Source organism: Sorex fumeus, unplaced genomic scaffold (assembly GCF_029834395.1).
Source record: "Sorex fumeus unplaced genomic scaffold, SorFum_2.1 ptg000034l, whole genome shotgun sequence".
Taxonomy (NCBI): domain Eukaryota; kingdom Metazoa; phylum Chordata; class Mammalia; order Eulipotyphla; family Soricidae; genus Sorex; species Sorex fumeus.
This window is the reverse complement of record NW_026606091.1, coordinates 25,379,787-25,399,132: the sequence shown is the minus strand read 5'-3', so window position 1 is coordinate 25,399,132 and position 19,346 is coordinate 25,379,787. Positions and strand designations below refer to the sequence as shown.

Below are 19,346 nucleotides of genomic sequence, written 5' to 3'. Positions count from 1 at the left end.
TATTGTTATTTGCTACATGGATTACTCTCAAAAGAATTATACTAAGTGAAGAAAAAACAGGGGTTTTTTTTGCTTGTTTGATTTCCAGGTTTTTTTGTTTGATTGATTGTTTTATTTTGGGGCCACACCTGGCTGTACTCAGGGTTTACTCCTGGCTCTGTGCTCAGGGATCACTCCTACCAGGGATCAAACCTGGGTAAGGCAAGGACCTTACCCAGGAAACCATGGTTTTTTAGGATTCTAGAATAAATGAATAAGGTACAGTTGCAGTAAGCACATCAGTGGGAAGGGAAGGAGGTCTGAACTCTAAGAGGCTCAAGAAAGCATTGAGGATGATAGTAAGTCTAATAATCTTGATTGTCAAATGGGCTAATGACAGTAGACACATTATGTAAATATTAAGTAGGATATTATGTAAATTCCCGCCCGGGATCAAACCGGGGACCTTTCGCGTGTGAGGCGAACGTGATAACCGCTACACTACGGAGCGATAGCACATCTGTAGGGCATTTGCCTTGCACGCAGCCAACATGGCCCACCCGAGTTCGATTCCTCCGCCCCTCTCGGAGAGCCCGGCAAGCTACCGAGAGTATCTCGCCTGCACGGCAGAGCCTGGCAAGCTCCCCGTGACGTATTCGATATGCCAAACACAGTAACAACAAAGTCTCCAATGGAGACGTTACAGGGCCCGCTCGAGCAAAATTATGTAAATATTTATAATATTATAGGATTAGGCTGGAGCGATAGCACAGCGGTAGGGTATTTGCCTTGCACACAGCCAGCCCAGCCGAGCCGGGTTTGATTCCTCTGCCCCTCTTGGAGAGCCCGCAAGCTACCAAGAGTATCTTGCCCGCACAGCAAAGCCTGGCAAACTACCCATGACATATTCAATATGCCAAACACAGTAATAACAAGTCTCAAAATGGAGATGTTACTGGGCCCGCTCCAGCATTATAGGATTAAACAAACGTGCTTATATGTTACTTATCTTCAGTAAGAATACCAGGAGAAGACAGGAGGACTCAAGGACTAGAGCATGTGCTTTAGATGAAGCAACCCCAGGTTCAATCGTGGAATCTATATGGTTCCCTGAATATGACTGGGTATGGCCACCCCCTATCACCACTACCACCCAAAAAGAAAAAACGCCGCAAAAAATACTTATATATGATCACATGTGTAGTTGTCATGTGTAGGAGCCTAGAAGTAGACAGAGACACACTCATAAAGCCAAGAGTAGTAATAATCTTTGGGGAATAAGGACACAGAAAGGGAGTGTCACAAAACTATCCAGCACTGCTACCTCTTGTATTTTACATGAATATCACATGTACAACTTGTGCTAAAACACTGATTTGATTTTCCGATAAAAGAAAGAGCAAAATGGAGCTTGATAAGAATATTCAGACCTGGGGGGGATGGGGGGTGGGAGGGATGCTGGGACCCGTGCTGGTGGAAGATGGGCACTGGTGGAGGGATGGGTACTTGATCATTGTATAACTGAAACCCAAGCACAAAAATTTATAAGTCTATAACTGTACCTCATGGTGTTTCACTAATAAAAAAATTAAAATAAAAAAAATTAAAAAAAAAGAATATTCAGACCTCCCACAAGCACTGGACAATCCAGAGACTGTTGACTCTCTCTGGGGCTTCCGTACCACAGAAGTAATCCCAGCTGAGACAGAGGCACAGGCAGAGGGATGGGGAAGGTCAATTTGGAAAGGAAGATGCAAAAAACAAGGAGTGAAAGTACTCTGATTCAAAAGACTAAATGGACTGTACAAGAGTCATTCCTCTTCTGGAATGAGACAGTCAACCTGAGGAAGAGGCCCCTGACCCAGTAGAACAGGGTTCTGGACTGGCAGACCCAGGAGGAACCCTCAGAAGCTGTTCTGAGGGCACAACAGGGTGCAGAGGTGGAGAGGGGCTGGTGGTTCCAGATCAGGCTGCCTACGGCAGACTGAGAAGGCCAAGGGCAGTGCTGTCATGGGAGCCATGCCCTGCCTCTGCTCCTCCAGTAGGGAAAGGTCCTGAGTCAACACTGGCAGGGTGGGGGGTTGGGGGGAGGGGACAGGAGGACCCCAAGGACCCTGCTCTGAGATTCCTCAGGTCTGTCCTTATATACTGTCTTATACCCCCCCCCCATCCCCTCTTCTCGGGTTTTTCTTAAGATTCTGTTGAGAGTTGAGCAAGGGCTCCCTCTCCCCAGACAGCATGTCGTCTCTTCACCTCCTCACTCACATAACCTCCTAGTTCCCTCACTGTCCTTTGGCCCACCAGTTGTCATCTATACCATGCATTTCTTCATTCCCAAATATTCTGGAGCACCGCTGAATGGGTTCAAGCTTGGGAGGTTGAGTCTCCCTCAAGCTGAGCCTCTCTCCAAATTTTCCACCCAATTAAACTACCTAAGTAGACGCTCTGAGACTTCATCCCTGAAGCACCCCAAAGTTTCCAGCTAGCCACTTTCCCTTTCTCCCTGTAAATTGCTTTGGGGACCACAGAGTCCCTTGGCACCCAGGGAGCTTTTAAATGTGCTTCCTGCATTTAGCTTATTCCCTGGGAGACTGGGGGCCAGGAAGGAGCTGGGAGCTGCCCAGTCAAGGGGTCTCTGGCTGTCCCCTGTAAACTACTGGGTCCTCTGCTCAGTCCTGAGAATCCCCAGCTCCAGACTAGCCAGTCCAGCCAGTAATGATGCATTTTGAGCTCTTGGCAAATCTCTCCAAATTCTCAAGACTCCGCTCAATTCTCTCTTTATACCTATCTCAGTGAGTTCTCTGAAGTCTGGCTACATTCTCTCCATTGACAGAGATGGGTCAGCTGAAAGCTGGGGCCCTACCATGTGGGGGGCCCTAGGAAGAAGAAGCTTGGGAGAGCTCCTATGACTTCTGATCACTGTCCACAGCAGAGAGGACCCTTATACCTGCAGCATCCGGGGGTCCAGAGAGAAGGAACCAGAGGCACATAGAGGTGAGTGAAAAGTGGGAGAGTAGCGAGAGGAAGGGGAGTAGTGGAGACTCAGGCTTTCCAGGGAGGTACTGGGGCCTTGGCATCCCCTCAGCTCACTGTGTGCCGTGAGACTTAGTGGAGCCTGACTTGGGGGCATTTGGCCAGGAGGTGGGTGGAATGGTAAGGACATGAGGCTGATACACAAGGCGCTACCTTGTGGGTAGGTCAACACCCCAGTCTCGGCTCCCTCAGGCTCACCCCAGGAAAAGGCAGGCAGCGAGATGCCCAATGCTGCTCTGCAGAGACGTGGCTCAGGCTGTGTGTGTTCATGTTAGTGTGTGTCACTGTGAGTGTGTGCCACTTTGACTGTGTGTGGGGATGTGGATGTGTCAGTGTGGTTGTGAGGATACAGATGTGTGAGTGTGAGATATATGAGTGTGTGATGTGGGTTACTGTGTGTGACTGTGTGGATATGTCAGGGTGGGTATGTGAGTATGTGATATGTGTGACTGTGTGTGTGTGTGCGTGTGTGAGTGCGTGTGGAGATCTGGATGTGTCAGTGTGGGTACGTGACTGTGTGAATAAGTGAGTGTAGAATATGTGAGTGTGTGATTTGTGTATGAGTGTATATGGATATGTGGATATATTAGTGTGCGGAGGGAGTGTATGGATACTTGAGTGTATGATATAAGTGACTATGTGGGAGTATGTGTGTATGTGTGTGCATGTGTGTGTATGTATAGAGGTGTCAGTGTGAGTGTGTGTGGAAATGTGTGTGAACATGTGTTTGTGTGTGTGACCTTGTGAATGCACGTGTGTGTGGTGTGTTTCTGAGTATCATAAGTGTCTTAGCACACATACATGGTGTGTGGGGTTGGGGGACCCACGCTAATGGACCATGTTCTGACAGGAATCAAATGCTGCAGAGGTTCCTCCTGACTTTAGGGGTGAACACAGAGTACAAGTTGCAGGGGGCTGTAGCCTGGATCAGCTCCCGGAGCACAGGACAGCACTACGCTGCCTCTGGGCCTCGCCCCACTTCCTGCACCACCTGCTAATGCACACTATGTAAATGGGGCGCCTCTCCATGAACCCAGGCTTCTATATCTAGGAATAAACCTCTGATCAAGTTTTCAGGTCCCCCATTTCTCTGGAAAGGATCAGGCAGAGGTAAGATTCTCCTCTGAGTCCCCAGGACTAAGGCAGGACTCTCCTTTCTGGGGACGTGACCCTACATTCCTGAGCTCTGCCAGCTTTTGGGCCCCATGTCCATAGTGTGTGAGAGAAGGAGCAGTCGCGGGACCATGCAGCCTGGCCCACTGGTGGCCCAGGGAGACCCAAAGACCCCAGAGTGAGAGGGTCTTTGATGGGATCCCAGAGAGTGACAAGATTGAAGCTGGCTCAGGGCACCTTTTTTGGTCCTGCAGCACAGATTTAGGGACACAGTGAGGAGGATCCGTGTGGGACTTGCTCACTCAGGGGCCGCCAGCACGTGTCCTGGTCAGGGATTGGTCCCATTCCCGCTCGCAGTGAAGCCTCAGGGCTGAGTTACGCAGGAAAGGACCTCACACGACAGAGTCGCTGACAGGAGTTGGCGCTCATCCCAGACTGGGCCCTCCATAGATCTCTGACACACGATCAAGGCAGAGGGTGAGTCCTGCTCTCAGCTCGGAGGAGACCTTGGGGCTGAGGGGACAGCCATGACAAGAACATGCTGCCAGACAAGAACAACCAATATCTGGGCTTGACAGACAAACATCTGCTGTGAGAACAGGGCAGGTGCCGGGCTCTGTGGCCTGGTCTGAGACGCAACTTCCAGGAACCCTCTGGTGACCTGTTTCTCATTCCGCACATGGAGATCCATTGAGAGGAACCCTCGGGGCACCTTCCATGCAGAGACTCCTGAGTGGTTCATTATCCCTGAGGGGTTCTTGGACACAGAAAGTGGGAGTTAGGTCTGTGCCAAGAGGTCCATCAAATGAAGCTCCAAGGCCCCAAGAACAAGGTCTCCTGGGGGTGAGGTCACCCCTCTTATCTAATGTGGAGACCTCAGAGCTGCTGGGGTACAAACTCAGTGATAGATCCCACAGTCAGCAGCCCCTTAAAACTGGGCTGAGGAGACACTCAGAGGCCCACAAGTTCATAATCAGGAAAGAGCCACCCCCACGGGGGACAGTGTGAGATTGGGACCACAGGTCCTGAGAATAGGAGAGCCTTAGTGGCCCTCAAGTTCGTGGGTCTCAGAAGTGGGCCTGGGGAATACAGGGATAGTACTGCAGGTAGGGTGTTTGCCTTGTACATGGCCAACCTGGGTTCAATCCCCGCCATCCCTTATGAACCCCTGAGCCTGCCAAAAGTAATTCCTGAGTGGAGAATCAGGAGTAACCCTGAGAACTGCTGGGTGTGGCCCCCAAACCAAAATACAAAACAACAAGTGGGCTGGGCCAGAAGCATGGGTGCAGGTGCTCAGACCTGAGTGAGAAACTCTGTGGGAGCCCAGCAGTCAGTGGGGACCCACTTTTCAAGGTGCTTCTGAGGTGTGAGCCCTGACCTCACTGCCCCTCAGTGTAGGGTGCAGCCTGACCCACTGTTCTGTCACAGGAGGGCCCCAGGTCCAGCAAGTGGGAGACACCCATGTGGTGCGGAGCTTCAGGGGTCAGATGGATGGGCAGGGAAGTGCTTTGTTCACTTGGATGAATCCCGGAACCTCCACTGCCCACTAACATTTCTGTTCACACTCTCTCAGGGAACCCAGTCCTCAATATCTTCTTTGTTCCCATGGCTACAAAGAGGGTGAAGGCACAGGGGTTGCCCATCTCAGAGAGAAAATGTGTCAGGGATCAAGAGTGCACACAGCCCTAAACTTTTGTCTCTCCCTAAAGGCAGTTCTGTGGGCAGCCTCCCTGCGACCCTCTCCCCTCCATCCCAGCTGTGTGACCCCAGAGCCTTGCGGCATGGAGCTGCAGTTCAACTGGACAGAGGTGTCTGAGTTCTTCCTGAAAGGGTTTTCCGGCTACCCGGTCCTGGAACGCCTGCTCTTCCCTCTGTGCTCTGCCATGTACTTGGTAACGCTGCTGGGGAACACGGCCATCGTGACGGTGAGCGTGCTGGACCCCCGTCTGCACACGCCCATGTACTTCTTCCTGGGCAACCTCTCCATCCTGGACATCTGCTACACGTCCGCCTTTGTGCCCTTGATGCTGGTCCACCTCCTATCCCACCGCAAGACCATCTCCTTTGCTGGCTGTGCCATCCAGATGTGTCTGACCTTGTCCACGGGCTCCACGGAGTGTCTGCTACTTGCCATCATGGCCTTTGACCGATACCTGGCCATTTGCCAGCCCCTCCGGTACCCAGTGCTCATGAGTCACTGCCTGTGTGTGCTGCTGGCAGGAGCTGCCTGGGTCCTCTGTCTCATCAAGTCAGTGACAGAGACAGTCATTGCCATGAGACAACCATTCTGTGGTCACCGTGTGATCAGTCACTTCACCTGCGAGATCCTGGCCGTGCTCAAGTTGGCCTGTGGTGACACTTCCGTCAGTGAGGCCTTCCTGCTGGCAGGGTCCATTCTGCTGCTGCCTGTGCCTCTGACCTTCATCTGTCTCTCCTACATGCTCATCCTGGTCACCATCCTGCGGGTGCCTTCAGCCACCGGCCGCCGCAAAGCCTTCTCCACCTGCTCGGCGCACCTGGCTGTGGTGATGCTCTTCTATGGCACCATCATCTTCATGTACATGAAGCCCAAGAGCAAGGAAGCCCATGTGTCTGACGAGGTCTTCACCGTCCTCTATGCTGTAGTCACTCCCATGCTGAACCCTGTCATCTACAGCCTGAGGAACAAGGAGGTGAAGGAGGCTGCCAAGAAGGTGTGGGACAGGAAATGGAGCTCCCAGTGAGGAGGCTCTACAGGTCAGTAGTGGGGCTCTGACAGGCCCCCAGTGAGGCAGAGTGGGGTGAGAGCTGGGACCTGCACCTTCCCTCCTGAAAGTCAGCGCCAAGTCCCCAGAGAGCAACTCACAGGCCTGCTCTCTCCCCAGTGCTGCCTTGGACCTGCTCTCCTTACCCAGCTTCCAGGTTGCCTCATAACTTCCTCTTATTCTTCCTTCCATCTCTCCTCCCAGTCCTAGAGGAGGCTTTCTGAAAACCATGCCTGCGTGTGCCTGTCCCCTGACTCCCGACAGCCCTCAGGACAGACTCTGGGTTAGGAGTCCCCCATTCTGTGATTTTTCCTGTGAGGAAAGGAAGACAAATCTCTCTTGTGGAGCAGAAGGCAATATTTGGAAGATCAACCAAGAGTTCCAAGTACCCAGCCCAGAATCTGAAGACAAGTTAGAACAACGTTTGATAATCCAGATGTTTTGCCCATCAGTTTGAATAGATTACAGGCATCATCAAAGTCAGAACTACCTGGAAATCTCAACACTTCACACACATGAGTTCAGGCCAGAATCCCTACTAGGACTTAGTGCCTGTGTTTGATGACTGAATGGAATGACATAGGTGAAACCTCATTCCCTTTCTTTCCTCGGAATCCATTCAAATTTTTAACTGGTGGAGAGGCTCTCATAGGGGAAAATCTGTCAGAATGAACCGAGGCTTCAATTTTATGTTTTAATTAATAAAGTTATGGTTTAACTTTGGCTGAGACCTTTGATTTCCATTACCCCTGTGGTCCCATCCCCTGCTCCTCTCTGGTCTCAGCATTTGGTCCTCACCCCCAGTACATTTGCTTTTAGAAAAGTCACTGGCTGGGTCAATTTTTCACCCATGAATGTGGATCATTTTCTAATATCCATAGTTCACTAAGGTCGATGAGGAAATGTCATACTCTGCCCATGTGCTGAGAACAAATTTTATGAAGTTCTGGAAAAATAAGTAGGAAATATGAACCAAGCACCTCAGAAACTTCAGACCCCTTGACCAAACAGCTCAACCTGTAGGAATCTAATCAAAACAGAAAATAGAGGTGGAGCCAAAGATTCATGTATAAAGTTACTAATCACAGTTATTTTTCATAAGATAGCAATAATCTTAACATCACACCATTGGAAAGAAATCCTTATTTAGATTAATGACTGAAATGATGCAGTCACAAAATATTTTGGAAGAATGTCTGATTAGAAACAATATAATTTTTAAAAATTCAAATACATGACTGTGTTCATAATAATATGAATAATATTCCCAGTGTTTTCACATTGAACACAGACTATATGAATAAGGATGTATCAATTCTGGGAAATTATGAGAAAATATTCCCTAACAGTTGTTTCGTTGTGTGCTATGATTGTAAATGAGTAATTATTCCCTACATTGTTTATTATTTTTAATATGAATGGAATTTTGGTCTTTATATTCATTTTTAACCATTTTTATTGTGGTACTAGGATTTATAATATTGTTCATTATACTCTTCATGCATGCATCATTCCATCACCACACCCATCACTAGCGTGCCTCCTTCTCTCTACCAGTGTCCCAAGGCCCCTCCTAATCCTCCTATATAAGATCAGTACTATAGACAAAAATCTTTATTTCCAGTTACTGAGACCATTTGTGTTCCCTTACTATGGATATATATTTTAATTGTTAATCTTTTGAGGGGAGGGATGGGAGTAGGTTTTGGGCCTCACCCAGTGGTATCATTCCTGACTCTGTTCAGAGTGCAGTGCCCTGGCAGTGCTCAGGGAACAGCCTATGGTGCTGGGGATTTGAACTAGGGTTGGCCACATGCAAGGTGAACGCCTAAATCCCCATACTACCTCTCTAGTTCTTGTTCATTATTTCTAATGCCTTGAAAGCAACTTGACTCCAGAGTGGGGAAGAGATGAGCTAAGGTCATAGAGGAGAACCAAGCTGGATTGGGGTAGGAGATGGAAGCAGTGGAGCAGAGGGTGGAGCTGAGCAGTATGTGGGAGACGGACGGGTGAGGGCAAGAGGAGCACTTGAGGTGAAGCCCGAGTTGTGTCTATTGGGGTGGGCAGTGCTGCTCCCCTGTAAGACGCCCATGAGGGAATCAGATGAGGAGGTGGCAGCTTGCATATGATGAGCATGATTTACACGGGGTAAGCTCAGCGGTTCACGGGGTAGCCAGGTACACTGGTCTGTCATTGTCTAGAAAATCAGTGACAAGAAGACAAACGAGTGCCTTCCATGCACTCTGGTCCTGATCAAAGTAAAGAAAGACGAGTAACTTCAGAAGGAAAGTATGGAGCGGCTGATGTCCCATTCATATGCTTTGAACCCATGCACTGTGCTAAATGGGTCCCCTGGAATGCAAAAGAAGGGAGGAGAAGGGGACAGAGAGGCAGGGAGGGGAAAGCTGGAGAGATTCATGCTCCTGGTCAACCTGCTTAAGGTCTTATCAGTCTTTCACACCCTTCACCCAACACAGTCCTAAACATTGGTGAGTTGAGATCTTCTCCGCTGTTCTGGGAGGAGAGAAGACATTTCACAGTGTGGAATTTCCAGGCTAGGACAGGGATGCAGTCCCACTCCCAGGCTCCATCTAAGGACAAGAATGCATGAAACAACACACCCTTCAATCATAAGCCCAGTGGCCCTCCCTGCCAGAGCCCTCCGGGAACCTGCATCTCTACAGTCCCACTGCTGCCAAACTTGGAAACTTGAATGTTTGCAAAGTTCTAACTTTAAATTGGGCAGGGACTGTGAGGTCCCCAAGATCAGGGAGCAGGCAAGATACGGCAGTGTCAGGGGACCAGGATGCTAGTCCTTAGGGTCCTGGGCTGGCCCATCCCAGCACAATGTGACTGCTGGTAATCAACTTGGCCCTTGCCAAGTTTTGGGCAGTTCTCTGGATGCAGCTCTGACAACCATGCCAATGGAGGCCTCCCGCTCCTGGCTAGGAGGTAAGAGATGCTATTTGGCAAGTGCTTCATTCTCACACAATCTATCTAAACTTAGAGAAGCCACAGTATTTTCCTGCAGAAAGGGACATAGATATTAATATTGGCTAGCATTTATTTCATAACTACCACATGCCAGGCTCTGTGCTTTAAGTTTTATATGGACTTTTCACCAGACGCGCAAACAACCTCACCAAGAAATCCCAGTGTGTCTCTACTTTAAGGTAAGGGTCGGAGGCCGGGAAAACTAGCAGCTCTGATAGGTCTGGACAGGCCCCATTCAGCTCACTCTGAAATCAACAATCTCTTGATTTTCTACCCAGTAAGGAAGTAGTGAAGCAAGAATCCCAGATCCAGGAAATTTTGTGAAATTCTAACAGCAACTGTCTTATAATTATAGTCCTCATCACTCTTTTAAAAATAACTTGTGACTCTCTAACCAAGCATTAGATGGTTCAAACTGAACTGGTTAACTATTCAAGTTTATTTGATATTTAACTGGAAGATGAACCTGGTCTGTCAAACGGCAGGGTTGGTAGATGCTAGAAAAGAATGAGGAAATCTTTCAGAGGTGGCAGAGCAGTGCAGATGCTACACAAATGGCTCGATTTTATGGAAGGAAAATGTGACCAGGATTTTCTAGGAGACTCAGAATAAAGAAAGGAAGTTCAAAGGCCCTCTAGGGCTCATCCCAGGCCAGCCCACCTGCAGTTAGGATGTACAAAATTAGACGGTGGAATCAGACTATTTGTACGAGAAATACTCAGTTTCCTCTCACTCCATGGAGTTGGTTTCAGGCAGGGATGCAGTGTGAGGTGTTGGCAGAACTGTAGAGGCTCTCCAAGAGGACTGTGATTCTCCATAGTGCCCTCATGCTCTGGAAGCTTCTGGCTCTCCTCCCTCTGGACCCATGGAAGGGTCACCTGAGCCCCATGGCCAAGCACTGATGTGTCATCTGTCATATCTAGATGTGAGGTCTTCACTGTTGATGTGAGGAATACCCAGACCAAATAAAGCTGACATAATCCTGTGGGCTTTCTGGACACTGCCCACTGCTGCCCATCTGCCTGTATTACTGTGTGGCCCACAAATGATGCCATCAATATCCACATGGGCCTTGACAGGGGAAAGGTTCCCCACCACTGATTCAATGTTTAGGTGGTGGAGTTTCCACCAGTCACTGGCTCTGAGAAGGATCACATGGAGCCCAGCTCCTGGGACCGACAGTGCACGGCCTGATGGAGAGAAACATCTGTCCCAGTAAGACACCCAAATCTCCAGGCTGTGGGTGTTGCAGTGTAACTATCATATCTTAGCTGACGCACCAAGGGGCCAGCAACTGCCCCCCCCCCACCAGCCCCTGACCCAGTCTGTGCCCATGTGGTAGAGTTCAGGCTGTCAGTACCTGACAAGCTCCTTGGACCTTAAGTCCATAGCCTTGTGAATTGGACCTAAATCCATGAATATTTTGGATAGGACTACGTGATAAAGAACCCCATCCCCAACTTTTGATGGCATCTTCAGAGAGCAGCTCTTTGTGGGTAGAACCACCAGTGTTCTCCACTGTCCCCACAGTTGCATCATTCTGGTGGAACATGTTAGAGATGAGTGGTTCCAAGGCAAGCTGTATGGGGTGAGAAAAAAGTATGGGCCCTAGAACAACACTGAAGCTCATGCGCTTATCACAAATGCTCCTGGGACTGGGTCTTGTGGTGTGGCAGTGGTGATAGGCAAGTCCTGTGTCTACATTCACCGTCCAGTCTGAGGGAGAAATATAGCCAAACTCCACTCCACAGCACAACACAACCACCTGTGTGGATACAGAGTGAGCAGCTCCTTGAGGGGTGATCAGTGTGTGGTGGTTTTTGAGAGGGAACATTTGGGGTGCAAGGTGGGAGCTGACAGGAAGGCAGAGAGAGAAAAGCTGCTCCAGCCTGAGGGGACCCAAGAGAGGGAAGGGCAGCAGCAACGTGAGGGGCCATAGATGAGGGAGAGTTGCCGGGGGCCCAGGAAGGTATAAGCGAGGGATGGAAAGGTGGTGAGGCAGGAGGGCAGCCATTGGTCACCCCCATTGTCTTGTCATTACACTTTGGTTTTTGTGAGAGACAGAGAGTGACATCAACTCTCAATGCAGAGTCAAGTGTTTCACTTGTCACCTGCATGAACAACCACTCCTGCCCCCATGCCTGTGACTGAATCACAGGTGAGAGGACAAAGTGTGGAACCTTTGTCCCGTGGAACCACCTTCCCCTAGTCTCTGAACTCGTCCTGAATGTGATGAGTGACTATGGGCCATACTGGCCTCGAGATCAGACCCCAAAACCAGCTTCCCCTCAGCTCCCCAGATGTAAGGTTCACCTTGGTCTTTACAACCTGGGATTTTCTAAAGCATCCAGAGAGGAAGTAACATGTCCCTGGTATGTAAGAGAGTTAGGCAAAGCCTTGAAGCCCTTCAGGACAGAAGCTGCTGCTGCCCACTTCCGGCCCTCAGTACTGGCCGGGCACAATCACTCAGTAATGAGGCTATGGAGGGAGCAAACGAGGCTTCATTTGTGGTCCACCCTCAGCAAGACAACCCCTCCTTTTTTTTATTCTTTGAGGTACTTTTCTTTTATCAGTTTTTGCTTGTTTGGTTCCTTGACTTGGGGACTTCCCCCTGCAGGGCTGGGGAGGGGGGGGGAGGCTACACATAGATCAGTGCTTAGGGATCACTCCTAGAGGTACTCAGAGGAGCATATGGTGCTGAGGATGGAACCCGTGTCTGTTACTTGCAAAGCCCGTGCTCCAGCCCTTGATGCCTTCTCCCTGACTGGCCCAAACCTTCAAGGTCCGATGCGGATATGACTTCAGTATCTTTGGCCAGGGAGAGCGCCCAGAGGTCAGGGCCACAAGCAAAATGCAGGGACCAGTGTTTGGTCCCTGGCACCAAATGGCATCCTATGGTGTGGATATGGAGCCCTAGTGATCCACTGCAGATGCAACTTCCTCAGGCCTGAGTTTGCTGAGAATCACTGGGAGGGTACTCCCAGACCCTATGTGTCTTCTTGGGAGACCCCCTCCCCGCTAAAGATGCTCCACTTAGAACACAAATTAAACAACAGGTCAGTCAGAGAGCTCCTTAGCAGCCAGCCTGTCTTGGGCTAGAAGAGGGAGAAAGGCCCAGGAAGCCCATGGCTACAGGTATATCTTGAATGTGAGCCTGAGGAAGCACACGAAGATGCTGGGCTTTGTTGGGGGAGGGGGGTGGCCATACCCGGTAATGTTCAGGGGTTACTCCTGACCCTGCACCCGGAAATTACTCCTGGCAGTGTATGGGGGACCATATGGGATGCCGGGGATCAAACCTGCACTTTGCCTGCTCTTCTGTCTCTCCGACCCTGCACATGGAGGTGTTGGGCAGCTTCCCGGCCATTCCTGTGTCTCTGAGCTACACAACATTCCATTTCTCAGTGAAGCAACAGAGGTCTCAGAGAGGCCAGGTGTGCTGACCAATACTGTGCAGTGACAAACGTCTGAAGCAGGAGTGCAGATCAGGTGCCTGAGCCAGAGCCCCCTGATAGGGTGAGGCAGAGGCAGGAACGGAGTCCTGCTCTGACATGTAGCTGAGGAGACTGGTGAGCCATGTGTGAAGCAGAGGTGAGGTGAGGACTAAGGAAACAAGGGGAGCAGGTAACCCCACAGTAGCAGACATGGAGCAGAGGCATGGAGCTGGGCTCTGAGAATGAGCAGAATGCCTGCCCTGACAAAGGGGGGGAGGACAGGTTAGTATAAAAGAGGCACTTCTGGGCAAAGACGTAGAATTGGGGAAATACACAGGTAGGTGCAGGTAAGCAGCAGAAACGGCAGCCAGAGAGCAGAGACCCAGGGGCAACCAGAGTAAAGACATGGGGTACATTATTAGGGTCTCCTCCCCCCACCTCCTTCTCTTTCCTGCCTCCTCCACCTCCTCTTCCTCCTCCTCTTCTATAACCTCCTTCTCCTTCTCTCTTTCTCCTCCTTCTCTTTCTCCCTCTTGCCTTTTTCTCCTTTCCCCTCCTCCTCCTTCTCCTACTCCATTGCCTCCTTCTCTTTCTTTCTTTTACTGTTCTCTAACCCTCCTTAGGGCTGGAGCGATAGCACAGCGGTAGGGCATTTGTCTTGTGCGTAGCCAGACCAGCCGAGCCGGGTTTGATTCCTCCACCCCCTCTCGGAGATTCCGGCAAGCTACCGAGAGTATTTCACCCGCACAGAAAAGCCTGGCAAGCTACCCATGATGTATTCAATATGCCAAACACAGTAACAACAAATCTCAAAATGGAGACATTACTGGGCCCGCTCGAGCAAATCGATGAACAATGGGAGGACAGTGACAGTGACAATCCTCCTTATTCTCCTCCTCCTCCTCCTTCCTCCTTCACATTCTCCTTCTTTTCTTCTCCTCATCCTCATCTAATACTTCTTCTCTCCCCTCTCCTCCTTCTCCTTCTCCTCTTCCTTCTCCTCCTTCTCCACCACCTTCTTCTGACTTTTAGCCACACCTGGCTGGGCTCAGGGCTTTCTCCTGGCTGCCTACACTTTTTGCTCCTATACTATTCCTCCAGCCCCAGATTATTGCATCTTCTAAAAAGGAATGCTACCCTCAGCTCCTATTTCTCCTGTAGGCAATCAGGATCATCCACAGATCCGCAGTCCTCATTAGACTTTCATGCTTGGTTGACACTGTGGGGGCTCTGGTCATCCAGCACAGGCCGCTAGGCCAGAAGAGCAGGTGCTATCGGGAGAAAACTGGAGCCTCTGATGACTCACCCCTTTGTGCCAGCAGCCAATGATGTGCCACTGCCAGTTAGTGATCAGTGATATCACTGCCACTGGGTTAATGTAAAAAGCAATATGGAAGAAGCCATGAAACAAATCACGGGAACCAGAACCATGATCAATGATCCTATATGCATATTTTGTGTGTGCTTTGAAAAGTGCAAAATGAGGGCTTAGAGAGATGAGTGGAAATCACATTGACATGTGAACTGGAGTAGAAACACTCAATATTTGTCCCTCACAGCAACAGGAACTCATCATCATCAGTCACCAACCAGCCTCGAGGCTCCTTTCATCTCACAGCAGAGGCAGCGGCACTTGTGGCAATGGCCACAGCTTCTTCCTGGTCACTGTGTTCTCTGACCTCTGCAGTCACAGTGCCTAAACAAAACCCAGCACACGCCTGGGGCTCCAAAAACACTCAGCGAATATTAGGACCCTGAACTGCTGTAGGTATAAATCAGCCACACGAACTATTGACCCATGAAAGAGGCACCCTTCCACCAGACAAGGACCCCTTCAGTTCCAAAGCAGCATGTCAAGCCTGAACCCCAACTTGACTGCAGAGCTGAGAGGAATCTCGTGTACCTGACGCCCCCCTCTTTCCAACAGGGGGCGACGCTCACCTCCAAGCACAGGGCCTGACCCACCCAGTCCCCACAGCTTCCTCAGCTCCCTGCCAGTCAGACAGCTTCCCTCTGGGTGGTGTGGAGGGAAGGAGGGGAGGAGATGAGGGGGACAAACCACAGCACCACAACAGAGTTCGTCCTTCTGGGGCTCCAGGAGCATCACACCCTCGAGCTGGTCCTGTTCCTGTGCTGCCTGGGCATCTACTCCATGAATGTGCTGGGAAACTCCCTCCTCATCGTGCTGAACATGCTGGACCCCCGCCTGCACACCCCCATGTACTTCTTCCTCAGCAACCTCTCCCTCATAGACATCTGCGGCACCTCTGCCTTTGTGCCTCTCATGCTGGTCAACTTCCTGAAAGTCCAGAAGACCATCTCCTTCCCTGGCTGTGCCCTGCAGATGTTCCTCACCTTGGCCATGGGCTGCATAGAGTGTCTGCTCCTGGCCGTGATGGCCTATGACCGCTATGTGGCCATCTGCCGGCCACTGAGGTACCCAGAGCTCATGAGCATGCGGATCTGTGTGCGGATGGCCCTGCTGAGCTGGGGCACAGGCTTTTCCAACTCACTGCTACAGTCTAGTTTCACCTGGAGCCTCCCCTTCTGTGGCCACCATGTCATCAACCACTTCTTCTGTGAGATCTTGGCTGTGGTCAAACTGGCCTGTGGGGACATCTCTCTCAATGCCCTGCTATTGATGGTGGCCACCATCGTCCTGACGTTCACCCCCTTTCTGCTCATCTGCCTGTCCTACATCTTCATCCTGGCCACCATTGTCAGGGTCCCTTCTGCTGCAGGCCGGCGCAAAGCCTTCTCCACCTGCTCTGCCCACCTTACCGTGGTAGTGATTTTCTATGGGGCCATTGGCTTCATGTACTTCAACCCCAGCGCCAAGGACCCCCAGTGGGATAAGATTATTGCCCTGTTGTATGGGATCTTGACCCCCTCCCTGAACCCCATCATCTATAGCCTGCGCAATGCAGAGGTGAAGGCTGCTGCCTCCGCGCTGCTGCGGGGAGACCTGCTCTCCAGGAAGCTGTCCCACCTCTCCTGCTGGCCTTCCCGCTCGGGCTGATTGGGGCCTGGTCTTGTGGGCATGACATGCAGCCCTTAGTGGCAGCACACTGCCATGGGAGGCTTTCCCCCAGCTCCCTGACTGCTCACTGATGGGAATCTACACAGAATCAGCATCCCCTGGCATTCAGTGTCACTCCGCATTCCTGGAATGAGAGTTGTTAAGAGTCACCACCACCCCACTACCACCACACACACACACACACACACACACACACACACACAGAAACAAATAAGGAGACAAGCCAGGAACACTTGGGAGTGAGGGGAACAAGGCGCCAGACCTGCCGTGTAAAGTCTTGCTGGTCCTCTTCCTCCCAGATCCAACAGTACCTCAAACTCAAACTGGCCCCAATGGGTGTCACTGCTTCAGAGGATGAAACATGACCTCCAAGCCACCAAGAAATTGGCAGCTTTCATAGTCTCACCCCTCCAAGGGCCACCCCATGCGTCACCCCTGCTCTCCACTGATGCCTCCACTCCTTTGTGTCTCCAGTATTCAAGTACCACGACACATTCCTCACCTAACTCTCTCTCCAAACACTGCTCCCTGGCACTAGCCTCCCCAGCACCCACACAATCCCACTGACCTTCCCTCCAAGGGCTCCTCACTTCCCAGAGCTGAGACCAATACCGTCTCTTGGTCCCACCTCAGGGCTGTCGGCTACTCTCCACAGCCAGCCCCATGCTCCTGCACTGGCCAGGCCTGGCCACAAGCGCTCTTCCCAGTGCCCTCAACAAAGTCTGTCTCTGAGACCCATGTGCCCCTCTGGCTGCCCCCTCAGGGTCCGCAATTCCTATCCTTCAGCTGACATGTAGCAGACCCGGGTGAGGCCTGTGCTCTGTGCCACGGGCTCTACTTGTCCCTACAGGCCTTCTCTCTTACTGACCGGGAACAAAACACAGAATGGAACCTCTCAGGCATGACCCGAGAGGACACTTCAAGCCCTTGTCATGGGAACTCACTCAAGCCTCACCCACATCTGACTCTTCCACAGCCCTCTGCTTCAGGCGATCTGTTTCTCCCTCCTTTCTCCTGTTGTGGGCTTTCTGGGCCTGCTGTCTCTGCCCTGAATTCCAACTCTGTGGGTGCATGTATCCTGTGACCAACTCTGCTCCTTAATGGATCGAATTTCGGACACAAAACACTTAGCCCAGTCACCTCACTCCTCCTCACCACACAGCCACCTCTCTGTTCTGTGTCCCAGGAAATACATTTTAGAAGCTTGGACCATCCAGCAATGCTCACTCAGAGCCTTCTTACCCTTTCCCCTTGTCTCTGTCCTCTTCAATGAAATCTCTTATGAATTCAGCCATTTTAAAAGGAGGGTAGGGGTCGGAGAAATATCACAAGGGTTAAGTGCTTCCCTTGCATGTGACAGATACTGGTTTAATCCCTGGCACAGCATGTGGTCCCCCAAACACAACTAGGAGTGACTCCTGAGCACAGAACCAGGAGTAAGCCCTGAAGCTGAATGTCTTATTGACAACACTCCTTCAACAAATGGATGGTATTGAGAAAACTTGACAGCCATGTGAAAAAAAAAAAGGCCTCCTATTTCACAGCATATACAAAGTTATTGTAAAATGCATCAAAGACCTCAATGTTAATTCAGAATTCATGAAATACTTGGAGGAAAACATTGGTAGAACTCTCTAACATATTGACTTGAGAGATTTTTGTCAGTGATTCTACTCTACTGGCAAAGAAAACAAAAGAAAAATTAATAGATGGGACTGCATCAACAGAAAGGTTTTGCACTATAAAAAACAACAACCAAACCTAGAATAAAAGGATATCCTAATGAGAAAGAATACTTGCCCACCACTATATGACAAAAGGGTAATATCCAAGCTATCTAAAGTATTACAAAACTCAACAACAGAAAAACAAGCATTCCCAAATAAAAACATGGAAGGAAGCTGAACACAATTCCTCAAAGACACACACAGAGCCAATAGGTATACAGAAAATGTTCAGCATCCCCTCTAAGGGAAATGAAATTCAAAGTGACAATAGCTATAACTTCACACCAGTAATAATCTGTATTTAAAAGGATGGAAACAGCTATTGCATTGTGGATGTGGTGAAACAGGAATTATTTCAATGTTGAGGGGAGTGTCTGACTCAACATCTATGGAAAATGGTGCAGAGAGTTTTTCAGACATTTGCAACAGAAGCACAGCAATTTCATTTCTTTGCACCTACACACAAACACAAAAACATTTATTCAAAAAGATATACGTACATCTATGTTTATTATAGCCCTATTTATAATAGACAAGACAGATAAAAAAAAAACCAATGGCAGATGAATGGATAAAGAAACTGTGGTATAGAGATGCGACTTAACAAAACTGTCCCTACAAGAGTAAAAAAAGTTTATCTCCACCAGATCTGCACTATAAAAAAATGTTTAGTGTCTGAGGCTGGAGCAATAGTACAGTGGGTAGGGCACTTACCTTGCACACAGCCTACTCAAATTCAATCCCTGGCACCCCATTGGTCCCCCGAGCTGGTCAGCAGTGATCCCTAAACACAGAACCAGGAGAAAGCCCTGAGCATCAATGAATGTGGCTCAAAACAAACCAAAAAAATGTTAAGGGTCAGGGAGATAGCTCAAGTGTAGAGTGTACGTCTAGATGTGCAAGCCCCTGAGAGCAATCCCCAAGAAAACACAGCTCCACCAGCATGGCCAGTTGAAGCTCTAGTGACCTCAAAGCAACACCAGATCTGTGCACCGAAATATTAGGCCTAGAGCAAGGAAAACATTACCAGGAATGAGATCAGGGCCCCTGTACACCACTCAAAGTGGCTCCTATAGGTGTGTTATACCCAGCTTCATGAAATAGCTGAGACACAGAAGTGGAGTAGGACAGAAGTTTGTTTCATTGTGATGGACCCAGGGATTGTGTTGTGTTGTAGGACTCTAATCCAATCGGCAATGCTTCAAAAACAGGTTGCACTTACACCCAAAAGATACATTACAAAGAGTGTCAATGAAAATCTGGCAAGATTAACTACAGTCAC

The 19,346-nt window shown here is 49.9% G+C and overlaps 2 protein-coding genes and 1 non-coding gene across 3 annotated transcripts; 2 read left to right on the top strand and 1 right to left on the bottom strand.

Annotated features, from left to right (window-relative positions):
• Positions 1 to 417: 417 nt before the first annotated feature.
• TRNAV-CAC (transfer RNA valine (anticodon CAC)) lies at positions 418 to 489 on the bottom strand. Its single transcript has one exon. It is a non-coding gene; the product is annotated as a tRNA-Val (tRNA).
• Positions 490 to 5,906: 5,417 nt separating this feature from the next.
• Positions 5,907 to 6,848, top strand: LOC130026594 (olfactory receptor 13J1-like). The gene has a single exon (XM_056117437.1). The coding sequence runs from the start codon at positions 5,907 to 5,909 to the stop codon at positions 6,846 to 6,848; it is 942 nt and encodes a 313-aa protein (XP_055973412.1).
• Positions 6,849 to 15,341: 8,493 nt separating this feature from the next.
• Positions 15,342 to 16,316, top strand: LOC130026593 (olfactory receptor 2K2-like). Its single transcript, XM_056117436.1, has one exon. The coding sequence runs from the start codon at positions 15,342 to 15,344 to the stop codon at positions 16,314 to 16,316; it is 975 nt and encodes a 324-aa protein (XP_055973411.1).
• Positions 16,317 to 19,346: the final 3,030 nt, after the last annotated feature.